The following is a 17404-nucleotide window of genomic DNA, read 5'->3' as shown; positions in this document are numbered from 1 at the left end:
AGGAATATCTAACATTCTCCATATTGTTCACAAGTTCTTTTCAGAAAACTCATATCAATAAATACTGACGTACTGAGGACAAGAAATGGGAAAACTCATTGCTCTTCCCTTGACCACATCACACTTTGGCCTCATCTAAAGCAGGAGAGCAGTGCTGGAAATGTGTCTTGCCATAGGGTAACACTGGGAGCCAGGGACAACTGATTCCCCAACACTACCAAAATCTCCCTTCGCCTCCCATGAACTGGGAGTGCATCTCTACACCTTGAGACTCTAACTCCATTGGCTGGGTAAGCCCCATGGATGTGCAGTCCTTGGGAAGGACAATGCTCAGGATGACATACAGGAGCAGCCCACCTGGCCTCAACCACATATCCAAACGCAGCCAACACCAGATGCTCCAGCAGAAAGAAGAGTCACCCTATAACGTGCCTAATTACACAGCTCTCCTCCTTTAGGTACAAAGGAGTTTTATTTAAAGACACATTTGCCATGCCCTGAAGGGCAAAAGCAGATCAAAAATGAAAAAATTGTTTTCTCCAGCTACCATAGCTGCATGTTTCATTCTAAAGTCACACTAAGAAAAAAAAAGGCAATCAAATTTTTTGAAACCTCTCCAGCTCCCTTCCCTGCTTTCATTCTGCATCAGCAGCTTCTGCAGTTAATTACTTTTTCTAATTACCGTTGCCTTGCACCACGCTTAAACTGGCTACGTTCAACTGGATGCTGAATTCAAAGCAGTATCCCATCACTGAAAACCTACCATTGGCACCCCTACAGGGAAGGCTGGGGGTGCAGTGGAAGGGGAGGGAAAATAAGTGATTTTTTTAGTACAAGAAGTGGCCTACTGAAGGGAGTGTGCCACAGGAAATGGGTTGATGAGTCTCCATGGGGACATACTCTGAGCTCTCTCACTTGTGTCTGAAGCACCAACTAATGAACTCCAGGGCACAAGGACCTGGAGAAGTGGCAATGCACAGGTCTGAACCCTGCTGAATCATGGCAGCTAAACCCTGTTAGTCTTCTGAAGAGGCCCCTTCGTCTTAATCTGACCCTCTGGAAACCTTGGCTGCAGACCTTGGTGAGGGGCAGCTTGGACAAGGTACATTTTCTGGGGGTCCCTCTGAACAAAGGAGATTTTTTTACAAGGTTGCAAAGCCTCTACAGCTTTAACCATCAGTGCCATAGCTAGACTGACCCTTGGCAGCACAAACCTTGTGAAACTCGAGGGGGGTTGGGGACATGATTTCCTGCATCTCCTTCTCAATCTTCTTCATGTCCAGGTTCCTCTCGTTCTTCTTGGCAGGGGAGCTGCTTCCCTCAGTCTGTCCGTCGTTACAGCTGGAGTTTGCTTTCCTCAGTGGGCTCATTCCCGATGGGTTGACAGAGTCCAGGAGCAGCTTGCTGCTCTCCAGGCCCAGGTTGTGCACGCTCCCTGTCATGATGGATGCCTGTAGGGCGACAGCACAATGTCACTCTGCTGAGTCAGCAGCAGGAAGAGATGGACCACACAGCAACTAAAGTGGCACAGACAACAAGGCAGCACCATTATTCTCATTAATCAGAAAATAAGTACCAAGAAGCTCTTCCTGTTAGCTGTAGGAGCCATTTCCAGACCTCAGAGCCTGCTTCCAGGCCTAGTGCCCTGCTGGCAAGCTTCATCTCAGAAGGAAGTATTTGTGAAGCATCTCCTTATTTTTCAATGACCCTTTCTCCATAAACAGGGCCAGGCAGGCCTCATCTTCTGCAGGAACCTTCTCAATAGTCAAGAAGGATGAATATGCCCATCTCAGGGGGCTTCCAGAGGAACCAGTGTCTGCCTGGCTCTCCAGCCTACCCCTGTGGGTTGCAGGTCCCCACCAGCATCACACAGTGCTGGCAATGGCCCAGGGAAGTCAATACCTCAGACTCCATGGAGGCCAATTCAGCAGAGAAATTAGGGTTTTATCTGTCAGTAAATGGGAGATGTCACTGAGCAAAACTGAGTTAAAAATATGAAATTAAGTAGTATTTAAGCCTGGTCATCCTTGATAGCATCCATTAAAAGATGCCCCTAAGTAGATTCGACTCCATTTGGCAATGCTTTTCACTAATGTGATTACATTGATCAAAGCTAACGAAGGAGTCAAGAATCCAGTCTGTGGAACCTCAGCTGGCTCCAGGTCACAGAGTCCACTTAAACAGCATAATGAAAACTGTAATTTCAAAGTTCAGGCTCCAGGGGTCTGCAGTCCCATTAAGTGTCAAAAGGTCAAAGAAAAAAACGGAAAAGTAGGGAGCAGATAGCAAAATTCTCCAACGCTAAACATGGCAGGTCAAAGGGAAATTGCTTTTGTGCACAGAGGAAATATCATCCAACTAAACCTCTAGTCAAGACCCTCCAGCTCTTTGCTTCGAGCTGTAACAAAGGCAAGTGAATTATAGTGGTGGTATCAAAACGCCAGCACTACACATGTTATCCCACACAGGGATGGGTGAAATACAGAAAACCTTTCAGCTTTGCACTTTTCAGGTCTTCACACAAAAATAACTTGACCAGCTCAAGTTTGGGCAAAACTCAAATACCTGCTATGTGCTGGAAGGACACTAATTCACCACATACTTGAAATGCAGATTAATGAACTGCAGTACAGCCAACCAGGTACATTCTTCACTGACCTCAGGCAGCCTCAACCTCCCCAGGGTGTTGTGCCATGCTAAGCTGTACCAACACCAGCACTGCAGAGCCAGGGAGGAGAAGAGAAAGGTCTGTGCACACCGTGCTACTGCCCTCCCTCATGCGTGGCAAATACTGTAACCAGCCAGTACTCAACAGAATTTGACTCCTTCTCTATCTTCAAGCTATTTAAATCCCCCTTCCAGCATCACAAGCAATTTCCTAGGTGCTTTGGGTTTATTGCAAGCAGCAGAAAGGGCAATTCTGGACTTCTCCAGACTGTGGCTTCCCCACTTTATTTTTCCCCATGTCTTGGCTGCCCTCAAAGCAATGCAGGGACACACACTCCACTAGACATACTGGAAAAAGCCTTTTTCTACCCATACCCATAGTCTGGAAGTGGATTGCTACTGTGTGCAAACCTGTTTCCAGGCTATCTTGGGTCACCTCGCATGATTCATTTTTCAAATGCAAAGCATGAAGGGCCAAAAAAAATAAAATTAATCTGTGACTGTCACAAAATCGCAGGAGGCTAAACTGGGACTTAGAAACCTGCAATACTAGAGCCCCAGTGAGCCCCACAGCACACCTCAGGAAGGCTGGGCACATGGACAGGGAGGAATGGATCAGTGGTACTTTGGATTCGATGAAGGGGGAGTTGGACCCATCAGACTCCTACTAAAAGCACAGCACTTCCCTTCTGTCTCCAAAACTTTCAAAATATCCTAGAAATATGCTAAATACACCAAAGCCCTAGAGGTGCTCAGCTTTCACTAAATTTCCCTTACATCTTTAAAAGCATTGCTATAACTGTTGAAGGTCCAAAGCCTTAAAACAGCAACTGCACCACAGATCCCTGGGAATGGAAAGGGATGGGGTAGAAAGCTATTTTCTCTATCCTGGCTCTCACAGGGGTCTGAAAAATCCTTTTTTTTTTTGCTTTTAGATGTCAGTCATTATGCAGAAGAGAAATACCTATGCATCATTTCAGAGGGGTCTTTTCTCTTAAGCAGTCAACAACTGTTCAGAAAGGGTCACAGTGGCTGCCTAAACTCATTTCTAAATACATTCAGGTGCAGGAAATAAGTTACCAAGAGAAAAAGTTATAGTTTGGCAGGGTTGGGGATTAGGCATTTTGTTTGTTTTGGATTTTTTTTAAGTCAGCATTTTCTTAAGCAGTTAAGATAATAAATACAGCGTTTCGTGCTTCAGCACAATAAATTTAATTGAGATTTCCTCCTCTACTTACAGTTGCTAAGGATCAAGGAGGAAAGGACAATTAGTAAGCCCCTTGTCACCATACAGACCGAAACAGGACTTTCCTTTTTGACCTTCAATTAGTCAGAAATTGCCTTTTTTCTCTGAAGCCTCAGCAATACACAACTGTGCATGAAACCCAGTTCCTCAAGGAGTGATGAAGGGCACGACCCAGCAAGCTCTTCCCAGTCCTCTGCACCCAGAAGGCAGGGGGAGAGATGGGTCCCACTCCTTTGTTTGGTCTGAACTGGGGAGGGGAGCTGCACAGGCCCTGTCCTGCCAGGCAGGTTTGCTTCCCACTGCTCAGTCTCAAGGGAAGCCTTTATTTGCATCCCGTGACTTAGAGATCCAGGCTCCTCATCCTATAACCGGACACAATAACACGACCTCCAAAGCATTTTGGATAAAGAAAAGAGAAAGTGGTTTGTGAAGAGAGGAAATACCTTTATTTCTGCAGGAAGCAATTACTTTCTCAGATTTTTCCATGGGGAAGGCTGGCTGAAAAGCTTCCAATTACCTGTTTTACTAAAAGTTTCCGGCAGAGTGACAGCTGAATGCAAGATACATGTTGTGCCTGTCTGTACTTGAAGCAAGCCAAGCCTTCAGTCCCAATGGGGTTTGAAGGAGCTCCTTTCGCTTGGACTTCCAAGCTTTGGACAGACAGTATCTTTCCAAGCAGAGGGTTTACTCTTGGATAGGGAAGGCTTGCCAGCAGTCATGTGAAGATTACTGGCCAGCAAGTTTGTGAAAAGAGCATGGAGTCCCTGGCAGGTAAGACATTGGCTCAGGGAAAGCACACGCAAGCAACTGTCTAGTGAGACATGGTTATCCATTAGCACAAACACTGCCATGAATTAAACCCAAACCCTTCTTCACACCACTGGCAGCACAGGGAGGCTATGGGCAATTAACAGATCTGGGGAAATGGTCTAACGTTTATGGAAAGAGCAAAACAGTCAGATCAGCAGCAAATTCAGCAAATTATTTACCTCAATCTCCCTCAAAAGTTCAGACTGGCCGCATGTTTCCAAATCCTCCAAAGCTTCTCCAAAAACACGCCAAAAATTATCCTCGTGAGTGGTCTCAAGGCCATTTTGGCGGTTGGGATATCTGTTGTAACGTAGGAACCAAACATTGTCAGCACTCTTCTGCAGCAGGATGAAAGTCGCAAGGCTACAGCAAGTGTCTCACCAGTAAAAGCAGACTTGAAGAGTCTTCATATACAAAAGCAAACAATATGAACTTTTCAAACAAGAGTCCGCATACGAGACCTCCATGCATTTACTAACAGGGCAAGTGTCCTTCAAAGGAAGAATTAAGTTGGTGTAGTAATGTCAAAGTTCAAAGGGTAAATTAAAAAGTGCCTGTAGGAAGATTGTAGGTTTAGGAAGACGTTTTGGTGAAATAGAGAAGTGAAAGAAAAAAGGATGCATTATGGGTAAACCAGGAGCCTCAGAGACTGTTAGTACAAAGGCTGATGGGATAGAGCTCAGATCTGAGACACAGAACACCTGAGAAGAGAGAGAAAAACACAGAGGGTAACAGACATGGTGAGAAAATGATAAATACATTAGGTCTCTATGAGAGTAAATAATGCAAAGATGTATATAAAAATGATTGCCCTGGGCTGGACAAGCAAACACACACTACAGCCAGGAGTATCAACAGTGTCATGTATAACCCATACAAACCAAGTTTCATTTGCTTTGGGATGGCCAAGGAACTGAGCTGCTACTTTCAGGAGATCTGTTGTGGGGTTTTTTGCTGTATAGCAGTCTTGGTACTTAGAGCTGTGTAAAGATTGGCACCAGTTCTGTCTACAACAGAGAGTAAGGTTAGAGAGAACCTCTCTCAAGCTGGTACAAACACACGTTAATGTGAACATCGTGTGCTGGGGGTTCTGCAATTTCCCACCTTGGCAGTTTCAGCATCTCTTATCTCTGACCACAAGATTACTGAACACCAGACAGCAAAACTCAGACCATCAGTGCTCAGTTTTACAGGAGCCTCTTGACAGAAATTGTGGTGTTAAATCAAGGTCATGTGTCACAGGAAGAGGCCCCAAGGGGACAGTGACATTAGAGCAACCCTAATACATCTTCTACATATCCTATAATGAGTTGCATGGACAAGGCTCCACCTCTGCAACATCTGGCAGCATCTCACATGTCTTAATGGTCTTCAGCACCGCAGACAGGAAGGGACGCTCATCCACCAGAGCCACTTAGCAAAGTCAAAACATTTTACTTGAGTACGAGTCACAGAGAGGTTGGCCTCCATTAAATATAAAATGGCCCCTTGGGCTATTAATAGAGCTCTTTCCAGCTCTCTAACAACTGCAAAAGTTCTAGCATACGCTTCGCTTTACTGGTTTAAATGGGAGACTGTAGCAGGCAGAAACTCACTCACACTCACTTTTGCTCCTCGTGAGATCATGGCCTTCCTGGAGAGAGCAGTATCTGCCATGCCTTATTTTATTTTAAATTCACCCCCTACCTTTCATCAGTTTTTAAAGGACAGTAGCCTTTACACCAGGCAGAAAGGTCAAATAAACACCCAGCAAGACTTTATGAAAACAAACCAAAATTTCCCCCCAAAAGGAATTTTTGATTCTTTCCCCTTACTCATTTCCTTCCTCTGCTCCCAGGTTCACAAAGAGGCAAACGTCCCTTCTAGTTAGCAGTTTCTTTCCTCTCAGAGCAGCAATATACAAACACATCCAGGACGTGGATGAATCAGAACAGGCTCCCGCACCACTGGGTCAGCAGGTTTTTCCAGGCTAAAGGCAGTCAGAGTTAGAGACATTTTGTTTTTCTCCCTAATAAAAAGGCCTCAGCAGCATGAACCATTTCACTTGCACTTTGACATCAGGGCTTGGAGTCCTCATTAGGGACACAGGGGCTTCAAGGGCTCAGATTTGCTAACTTCAGCTGTCCGTGGCCTCGCTGGGAGGGCCACGAGGGATCAATGACCTCTGCAAACTGGCTCTTGCTGAGAGGCAAAACAAGAACAAAGTCTCAGCCGCTGCCAGCCTTCCTGCCAGTTTGATCATCTTTAAATAGGTGGAAATGGCCATGAGATGTTCTAAGGGATTTATTTGGACAAACAAAAGTTAAGGATAAAAGTAAGAAATAAAAAAGAACCGACAGTAACAACACAACACACACAACCATGGGGACTCTGGAGGATGTCAAGGGGAGGGGGAGTTTTGAAGCAATGGGGCTTTTCCACTATGTGTGATTCAGCAAAGGGCAGCTCCTGGTCAAGGCAGATCCAGCAGGATTTTCGCCCAAAGCAAGGGACAGCTGCAGCCTCCTCCCTGGCCTCAGGAGGTGTTACAGGATTTTCCCCATGCTGGCTGAGCTGGGGGATTAACTCAACCATGTTCACTCAGCATATCTTTGTGGTGTTGGAAGGGTCAAAGTGTGATGGAGAAAGAATTCAGCCATAGCTTTGGTAGATTTTAACTTGCACATACAAACTCACACTTGTCCTCCAAGTGCTTTGGTTGTCCTCTTTTGCTTCATACCATTGAGCTGTTGTGAAGCTGCATCCTCACTCAAAAAAGTCTGTCTAACACATGCAGGGACAGCCCTGACCATATCTGTTTATTGCACATAAACTGTGAAAATACTGCAGCCTTGACATGGCAGGAGTAAGAGATGTGGTAGGAACCTGTGGTACATGCAGCTGAGACCACCCTAGCTACAGACACAAATGTCAGCTGGCCATGGCAGAGATGCCACAGAGCTACACTCAGGGTAACCTGGCAATGTGGAGGTGGCTCAACAAGCCAGGTTCACCATCCCAGCATCCCTCCTGTGGCTGCCCAATGCCAAGATGGGGACATCTCTGGCCACTCCATCACATTCCCATGCCCTCTTGTCCCTCTGCAGTGACACCCACATTTCTAAATGCACCTCCCTGTCTCCTCCCACCCCTCCGTACCTGCTGGGCTTGTCCCAGTCATCTTCACTGAAGCTTCCATCCATGTAGGGGTAGTTTTTCCTGGGGTCCCCTGGAGGGGTGCTGCTCTTTTGCCTGCTGTGTCTCCATTCATGTGGATGGAGGGCTATGCCTGCAGCCTGAGGTATATATGTACCTAGGGAAGGCAAGAGGGAGTGGGGAAAGAGAAAGGATAATACCTGGTCAGAAACCCCAAATGGAGTAAGTCATGCTGAGCCAGGATAGCCTCCTTCCCTAAGTCCCAAACCTGAGGCCACATGGATTGCATACTGCTTCCATCTCAGTCATCCAAAAGCAGTTCTTCCCATTTCTTCTGGCTTTACCAAAGCAGCTTCTCAGGATCTTGACGCAGGGTGCCCCGTTTCTCCTTTGCTCCCCTGCTTCCCAGTAGTTTTATAGTGTGGGTCTGGGATCCACAGACCTGGGAGTACATATACCCACAGATGCAGCTCCTGCCCCTAGCCAGATCCAGCCTTGCTTAGTGGCTCCAGTTTCCACACTGACTCCAGCAGAAATAGTGCTGTTGAATCAGCCACCTTTAAATACAAGTCCTTCAAGGGGCAAAGAGAAAATCCTGCCAAGCTTCCCTCAGCATGTCCAACTCCATTTGTTTTGAAGGATTTGGAGGCCTGATTTCTATTGAGGGAAAAAAAAGTCTTCATTTATATTCTCAACTATGTTTGGTACCTAATGGACAGCAAATAAAAAGCCACAGAATAGAAAAATACAGCAGCAAAGAAACTGTATTCAAAGCAGTCAGAAGCAACAGTCTCCCTTCACAAGTGTGATGCTGCTGAGGGTACCTGGTGGTGACCCCCTTAGTCAGAAGAGCCCTCTCATACCTGTGAGATCAGCTGGTACAGGTACAGAAAGCTGCTTCAGAGACAAGTGTGTGAAAAGCAGGGAAGAGGATGAAAAACTCTGCTGGCTTAAGAGGAGAGGCTCATTTATATCACGTTTGACAAGAGATCAATACAGACTGTTAGGATGAAACCAAACAAGTTTTTCTACATGTGTCCCCATGGACTTTTCCATACTGCAGTGTCTTACTCCAGAGATGGAAATCCATCATTACCAAGTCACAAGATCCCCAGGTCTCATGAGGGGCTGTTTGAACAGAAAACTTCCAAAACAGAACATTCCTCCGCAGTGCCAGTGCCATCTGCAGTGGAAATAAATCTCCAGAGTCCCCTGCCCACCTCCTACTGCCCATTCAATGTTTCAGAGAAATCTTCACAGCCCTTCCAAGAAACATGGTATGCTTCCATCGCACGCTGTGCCAAGCGAACAGGAAGAAGTAACGGAGAAACACATAATTAAGGGAGACTTTACCTCCTAAACAGCTAAGAGCACTGGAAATACCCAAAGACAATGCCAGCATCTTCTCTGAAAATGCCAAGGCCTGTTATTTCATTTAGCTGAGTGTTTCCTCTGTGTGTTTGTAAAGGTTAGACTTCTCTGGAGAGAGCCCCAGGAAAATTGCTTGCCAACATCTTGCAGCAGTCAGGAACGTTCGCTACCTGGCAGAGCAGGACAAGGGCCCCGCATGCAGGTCGCTGCAGAGGGTGGGCAGCAGGTTGGGGCTGGCTGCAGGGGTCAGAAATCACAGGAGCAAATCACAAGGTGTGCAGAGCAGTTACTTGGTGGCATTATAGATTCACCTCCTCCTTCCAGGGAGAAGGGCTGAATGCCTGGGATTCAGAGCCACCTGGTGGCACGTTCCCACCAGGTCTGTACAGCTCCCCTGCCCAAATCCTTTCTTGAGCTGTTTCCTAAAGCTGTGGATAAACCTAAAACCTACAGGGCTGTAGAGCCTGATGTACAGTTCTCCATTTTGGGTGTAAACCCCAATGTCCCTGCACCCTGCCTTTCCATGGGCAACCCTGCATGCCCTTCTCCCTACCCTCCAGCATCCCTCTTCCCAGCCAGCACCAGCACATCATCATGCAGCCAAGTGCAATTACCAGGGAAGACAAGAAAGCCCCTGATGCAAAGTTGCAGTGTGTGGATGTTGGGCAACTTGGCATCGGCCCCACTCCCCGGGGCTCTGTGCTCAATTACTTGTTCTCAATTTACCGGTAAAGCAATCACTTTACAGTGTCCAACTTGTGTTAACATTCAATTAGATGGAGAAGGATTGCAGCATTATGAAGGCCAAGGGATTCCTCCTTAATGAAGCCTCCAGTCCCAACTGTGCTCCCAAATTAAGACTTCAGACCAACTGAGGCTGAAGGAAGCTGCAGGCATGGGGAAAGAGACACCTGCACCATGCTGTCCTTTGAACTTCTCTAAGCCAGAGTGCAGTGAGCGCAGCACACACCTAGCTCAGCACACTGAAGATGCTTTGCAGCAGCATCCTGCAGCATCCCTCCCTGTTTTCACATTCTGTTCTGGACAGGAGTCTTTCCACCATTTTCTGCTGCAGCATCAATTTAGGGTTTTGGTTTGTTTCAACACAGGCTAATACTAGCTTACATCACTAAATGTGAACTGGAATAACTATTTTCCAGTGCTTTTCTCCAAGTAAAAATCTATTCCCATGACTAGAGCATCCTCCATTCCAATTCCATATGTCTGCCAGAAGCTACAGCTGGATAAACCTGGCCTCAAAGACATCTGATCACTCACTAGAGAGTTAGATACTTTCTTGTAGTATTACCTTAATTATTTTGTTAAGTGAGTGCTTCTAGTCACAAGACATTCTCGTGGATTTTAAAACATCCTGAAGAGGATTAATATGTCCTACAAGGCCTCTCAGGAGAATTAAAAGTGAGCTATGGACAAATACTCTGTAAAACATATGGCCAGTGAATACTGCCTCTGATTACGTGAATTATAAAGTGCTGTAATGGTTTTGGAAATGCTGAGAACATTATGATGCCATATAAGCCAGAAGAAATGTGCCAATAAAAGCCTAAAATAGATACATCAACTGAGAGCACCACATGAGTGGATTTTAAAATACATTTTGTTCTGTGCTGTGAGTGAGAGGCCATGCAAATGTGGTCAGGCCACAGGCTTTGGTTTGTGTTTGGGGACAAGAGCCAGCCAGACTAGACAGGTTTGGAGGCTCTGCCTATCTTCACCTTGGCCCAGAGATCCCTAAGAAAAGATGACCCTGGCTTACCTTGGCTTCCATACCCAGCATCAATGGCAGAGCCATCCCAGGACTCCATAGTATTGTCCACACTAGGAATTGTGGTGGAGTATATCTCAGACAGCTTGCTAGTTTTCTGGGAGTCCGTCAGTTCATCTTCTGGGTCACTCACTTCATTTATACTCCCCGACTTCTTGGGGTAGGATTCTGAAACCAGAACATCCTGCTTTAGCAGGCATGAAGAGCAAGCCTCAGGGAAAAGCTTATGCTGACACGGGAGCAAGCCCAGGTACTGTAAGTCTTTAAAGTACCTCTTTAGCTCTTCAAAAGTAGCTGAGAAAGGCATGTGCAATGAAGCTGAAAGGATTTAATGCATTACTCTTATCTCAAGGTGAATCATGAAAAAAATGCCTTTCCGAGTTTTTAGCACATGGAATACAAGGAGCAGCCATGGGGATTTGAGGATTACCACACATGAGAGAGTTGGGACCTAATTTCAATTCACAAGCACATCATCTCATGCCTTTGGAAGCTTCCTCCAAGCAGCCATGCCCAGAGAAGTGTTAGCCTCTGCAAGCAATACCCCATGCCTTCTCCTGTCTCAGAAGGCCTCCTGTACACTCAGAGCAGCACCATCACAGGGTGCTTTGCTACAAACAGGTGTTTTAATGAGATTTCAATGACAACACAACCTATTTCCAAACCACTGACGTTCCAGCCCCCATCCACGATTGTACAAGCACATAACAATACAGAGTCTCCCGTGCAGTCTTATGACAGCAGTGGAATTCCTGGGCCTGGTATTTTGAGGCTGAAATTCTCCTGAATAGTGATTGGAAAATAGAAGCTGAATGTGAATGATGAAGCTCAGACCTTCCCTTTCATTATTTTAGTACTAACAGGCCCTTATTATTGTTATATCAAATTCCCTTTCAGGCAAAAGCTATGCAAGGAATGGTTTCTCAGCACAACCATTTCTTTGTACTGAATATTTTAAAGTCCTTGTTGATTAGATATCCTGTTAGCCATCCACACCTTGGATCTCTGACTGGAGGGATAAAAAACCCTCTGAAAATCTGCATTTGTCAATGAGGAGAGATGATTTTACCAAACAAAGCCTGGTGTCCTGAAAGTGCCTATTTTCCAAGCATTCGGAAGATTGCTCACCATGATTAACTCAAGATTACCTTGAAATTTCAATTACACCTGCTTCATTCTCAGAATGATTAACGAGCCTCCAACTGGCACTTGCATGTCAATTATTTCAGCGAGTGGCTGTGACAATGCTAAGTGTCAGCAGGGGAAAAAAAGAGCATTTCAGACCAAGGATCAAGACACTTGGCTACAGGGGAAGAGACTGGGGTGCCTTGAAGTGGGATAATTCCTCGGTTCTACCTCTATTTGCCAAGTCACTTCCCTGCCTGGGCTTCCTCCATTTGTTAACTAGGTGCATTGCCACACATTTGCAAACTGCTTTGAGTGCTATATAAGTGCTATGTTTAAGAGTGATGCCACTTTTTTCAGATGAAGGACAGGCATCCCATGGGCCATGCTTGCTTGGAGAAGCTTTATCACTTGATTTCTCCTAATTCCCACAGTGCTGTGGGCCACTGGCTGGGTAGGTCCAGACAAATCTACAGACTGCAGATGCATGGCACCAAAAAAAAAAAGAAAATACTTGGTGTGGAGGATACAGAAACAAAGCCAGAATACACCTGTTACTTTCTGAACTTAATGAAAAAGCCTCTGTTTGGCTGTAATTATGCATTTGGGGAGAAAAGTTTGTATGATCCCTGGTTTTGCCAATCACCTCTCTGTCCCCCAAAAAAGTGGCCTCCCAGTACTCTGCTCTTTGATACTGTGTCAAGAACAGCTTCAAAGCCACAGGGAGCTTGGCAGGAAAAGGAGCAGGGGATCTCGAGAGTGAAATTAGATGCTTTGAAACATGATCTTAGGACCCCAAGGCAGGAAAAGGGGTGTAAAAGATTTATTGCCAATTGATTTCAAAGAGTCGAATTAAAGGTGGAGGTTTTTTTTATTTTCATGGATTCTACCAACTCAGAGTCCCCTTGCTCATTTTGGGGAGCTATATTTTAAAATAATCCCACGTTCTTCAGCTTTTAAAAGCAACTTCTCCTTCATTTCTGTGTGAAACACCCACGCAGACAGGAAATGGCAACAACAATAGAAGGTGTCAAACCGAAATAAAAATTACTATTGCCAATAAACCTGCTGTCTCATCTCTTCCCAGCATCACAGAGAGCCCCTGGGTTGACTTTAATTCATCTGTGAGTTAGAAGTTCAAAAACCACCCACCTTTTATCTCTGTCCCCAGCCATGCCCATGACCACACTGCCTTGTCTCACCTTCTGCAGCACATGAAGGAAAACCCACAGTGCTAGCTATTCCCACCCCAAACCAGACTCCCCAACTCACTCTCTGTCTGCTTCTTGATCTTCAGGGTGACTGTCTCTCCTGCCATCTGCAGCAGGTGAATGGCCTCACTCAGGGGTTTGCCCTTGAGGCTCACATTATTGATCGCTAATATCCGGTCACCGATGTGGATGGCTCCAGTTCTGGAGAGAAAAGGCAGGTTAGAAACTTTGGAGAAGCAATTTGCCTCTGTGAGACAGGACATTCAGCTGTCACTTGAAGCCATAACGTATTAACTCTCAGTACTTTGAAATATGTCTGTTTCCTCTTGTATACCTGTGACTTCCTCTTCATCACCACCACCAGGAATCTGGGTCCTCTCCACCTTCCACATGCATATACATACAAATACACACAGGAACATATGAACTCCTCAAAATCCCAGGCCCCTTGGGAAGTGGGACTGAAGACTAGCTTACAGTCAAAGCTCTTCAAAGCAGTGAAGCTAAAAGCACAAGCATTTCCAGTGTGTGGTATCCACACATCACACATGGAGCTGAAGGACATGTTCATATTGATGGAAAGAAATTATTATACAAACCTAGAAACTCAACAGGGGGAAAAACCCCCAAACCAAATGGCCCAACACAGACAGATTTTGTACACAAGCACAAGCTGAACCAGTTGTGGTTCATGGTATGTTTAAAGCTCACCCCTACATAGCTACATCCCTGTGACTTTCTCCATCAGCTCTGGAAGAGGTTGTGTTTTATTGCACTGCCATGTTCCAGCACTGGCTATTGCTCTCAGCTAGATAAATCCGCAGGCTTCAGCAACAGCCAGGAGGAAACTAACAAGTCACAGCAATTCTCCCCCTTCTTCTCCATCCCTCCCCTCTGTGTCTGCCCACAGACAGGGGCTCACTTTACCTCTCCCCATGCTGCTGCAGCTCCAGGAGGAGCAGGCAGGGCAGGATGTGTCCATTGCCAGAACTGGCTGCCAAGGCTGGAGCTCGTGCTAGCCAGAGGCTGGACTGAGCTCACCACACTCACACTCAGCTCCCTCATGCCAGCACATGAAAGCAGCAACCACCTCCTCCCTCCAGCAGTGTGTGAGGTTCAGCTATCAGGAACCTATGTGATGGAGCCAGCAGGAGATGCAAGTCTGGACTGTAATATATTTTTATCCGAGGCAATGAGCCTCCCTTAGGTTACATCTCCAAACTGGACTGCTGCTCCTGCAGAACTGAGATTTGATGTACTGTTGCAGGCAAAACAGCTGCTTGGCTTCCCCCCAAAATAGCTAAATTTTGTAGACATACTGCTGTGAAACATCCACTATAAGTACATCGAATCAGAAAATGCAGCCAACCAGTGGGCAGGACAGCTCAGGCTGCTGCTTCTGCTGCTGCTGAGGAACTCGGGGAGTGCCATGATGGTCCTACCAGCCGCTAGATGTCCGTATTGTCCCACCCAAATCAGCCTGGAAAAGCCATCAGGGAAAACTTCTGCATTCAAATAAATTACAGAACAAACTGGAACCAGAGTAGTTGTCTTAAAAGTTTCATGTATATAGTCAAAAAAAACCCCTACTGGCATTTCACAGTCAATCCTTTGCTCACTGCAGTGTTCCAGCATTCAAGGGTTTCCTGCTGTACCCCTGAATCCAGCATGGGGACACGTCTCGTATCCAAGACATCAGCCCAGCACCTGCCTCAGAACAACATGACTGCTCTGCAGTAAGTGTGAAAGTCCCTCAGCAGGGAAAAATACAGAAACAATTAAAGAGAAAGGTCACATTCAACCAGGTGCTTTTCTTCAAGTGGGAAAAAGAAAATCCAAGTCCAGTCCTCTCAGGCCCTCCCTGTAAGGACAAGCAGTCAGGAGCTGAGCAGGAGTAACGGAGAAAGCAATTTCTAGCTAACGACCCTTGTGCCTCTTCATCACTACCAACAGTCCTTAATTCACCTCAAACACAAAGCAGCCCAAGGAGCTGCATGCTACATCCCTTCTTGCACAGAGGGCATATGCAAGAGTAGAATCTAGAAACAGCTAAGTGGAAAGGTGTAAAAGAACCTGCAAGTACTTCCTAGCAAGCACTGGAGAAGAGGTGGCTGCATGCATGTGGTAGGGATTTACTTGACACATGGGCAGGGCGACCTTCTCTTTTCCTCCCTGTCAACACAGGTTGGTGCTGGACACTCCTGGACCAAACTCTCCTGCAGTCACCCCCATCTACTTGAGTAGGTGGCACTAAAGTAGGCACTTTAAAATTGCCATCAATAGCCCAAAATTGCTCTTGGAGAACCATTACTTCTGAACCAGAACTGGACAATATTGTTTAGGCACACTCTCTTCCTCAAGAAGGAAAACAAGTCCCATGGCACAGGCTAAAGCCACCTGCAGGCTCTGAAGGAGCAGAAACAGAGAATAACATGGGAATGAGACACAGCTCAACACTCAGCTACCTTTGTAGGTTTCTGTAAGATCAGATACTTACAAGGAGAAAAACGTTCAAGGTCAAGATAAAACCCAAGTCGTCTCAATCTGAAGCCGTGTTGGCTTAGGCAGCTTGTCACCCACTGTGACAGATCCCAGAGGACACCCTGCCTTCCCCATCCCCAGCAGCCCGAGCTGCAGCACAGACCTTCACTTGTGCCTCTACAAGAATGGCCAGTGCATTCCTGTTATCAGACACTGGGATCTAGTCCACCCACGCCAGTGCTGCTGAAACAAGTCCTGTGCTACAGCAAGAGCCAGGCACCAGTTTGGATTTAAATCCCTGTCCTTCAGAAACCTCTCCCACCCTTCACAGCCTGGCTAAGGGTGCCTGTGGCACAGAGATAGCTAGTGATGTCAGGAAAGAGACAATTTAGAATAACACTAGGAGCACCCCTCTTCCCTTGACAAGGTCAAGTCACTCCCTTCTGCTGCTCACAGGAGAAAAAAAATGCACCTTTCCTGCAGGCAGCCTTCATCCCAGTGCCCCTCGCCCTTCCCACAGGGAGCCAAGGTTACCCAGAGAATCCCTGTGCTGCTCTGTCCTGATGCTGCTCCTCTGCACAGGCACTGTTATTTGCTAGTCAGCCACGGTGAACATGCTGAACAGCTCCATCACTCTACTCACACAGCTTTTCATTGCTCACTGCCTGACCACTCCTGATGGAAAATCAGTGGTACCGCAGCACTTGCCTGCACTACGTTTCTCTGCGGAGCAGGCACCGATGTGTATCCGAGTTCAAAGGAGGAACAGCCACGGCATTGCAAAGGGAACCAAGATCAACAATGCTATGAGACTGTCTTCTGACACCTGACAGTGTTTGAGCTGGCTGTCCTTAACCTCTCTCATGCCAGGCTGCAGACACAGTGCAGAGCTGCTGTGCAGAAAAGCCTCGGATACCCTGTGGCTATTATTTTATAGGGAAAAAGACTGAATCCTACGCTGGTAGGCAGTGATATAAAACCCCCAAAGAGAAGAACCACTAATGACTAAGTCTATCCTTCTTTCTTCTCAGGAGACACAGATATTCTGCATTCTGCACCAAAGGGAAGCAATGGAAATGCGCAGCAGCGTGCTGAGAGCTCCAGGAACTCAATGCAGAAAGGAGCACTGAGCTGCTTCACAGTCCAGCGAAGAGAGAGTGCGGCCTTGAAACAGAAAGGACCAAAAGGCCAGATCTGCAGTCAAACCTCCCCAAGGTCTTGCACTTTTCACCTGTTTGTTCAGGGTTTTTTTGCTGTGGTTCTGCCTGTCAAGGCAGCACAAAGTAAAGAGACCCTTAGAGAAGCATGAGTCAGGGCTGCTGAAATTATCTATTTACAAGTCACAGCTACTATATAGACCGATTAATTAAGATACAGTGTATGACTCAGTTCCACCTTATACTCTTAGCAATGTCCTGATCCTTTAAATCCCACGCATGCACGTATATTCCAACATAGGCACACACACAGTCAACCTCCCCAGCGGCCGAAGGTACATCTGCTCCCATGTTTATGCGGTATAAATGCCTGATGCCTGGGTATGAGATACTGCACTGAGATACCTCACAGGTC

General features: G+C 46.4%; 1 protein-coding gene across 1 annotated transcript in view; it reads right to left on the bottom strand.

Annotated features, from left to right (window-relative positions):
* GRIP2 (glutamate receptor interacting protein 2) overlaps window positions 1–17404 on the bottom strand; it is a 57142-nt gene that overhangs the window by 3327 nt on the left and 36411 nt on the right. Inside the window, exons 17-21 of the mRNA XM_009082482.1 lie at window positions 13413–13552; window positions 11007–11183; window positions 7862–8015; window positions 4903–5023; window positions 1215–1451 (exon numbers count right to left, since the gene is read on the bottom strand). Of these exons, the coding sequence (XP_009080730.1) occupies window positions 1215–1451; window positions 4903–5023; window positions 7862–8015; window positions 11007–11183; window positions 13413–13552 (829 nt within the window). The remainder of the gene's footprint in view (window positions 1–1214; window positions 1452–4902; window positions 5024–7861; window positions 8016–11006; window positions 11184–13412; window positions 13553–17404) is intronic.

Source organism: Acanthisitta chloris, unplaced genomic scaffold (genome assembly GCF_000695815.1).
Source record: "Acanthisitta chloris isolate BGI_N310 unplaced genomic scaffold, ASM69581v1 scaffold10539, whole genome shotgun sequence".
Classification (NCBI taxonomy): Eukaryota; Metazoa; Chordata; class Aves; order Passeriformes; family Acanthisittidae; genus Acanthisitta; species Acanthisitta chloris.
This window is presented reverse-complemented; position numbering and strand designations above follow the sequence as displayed.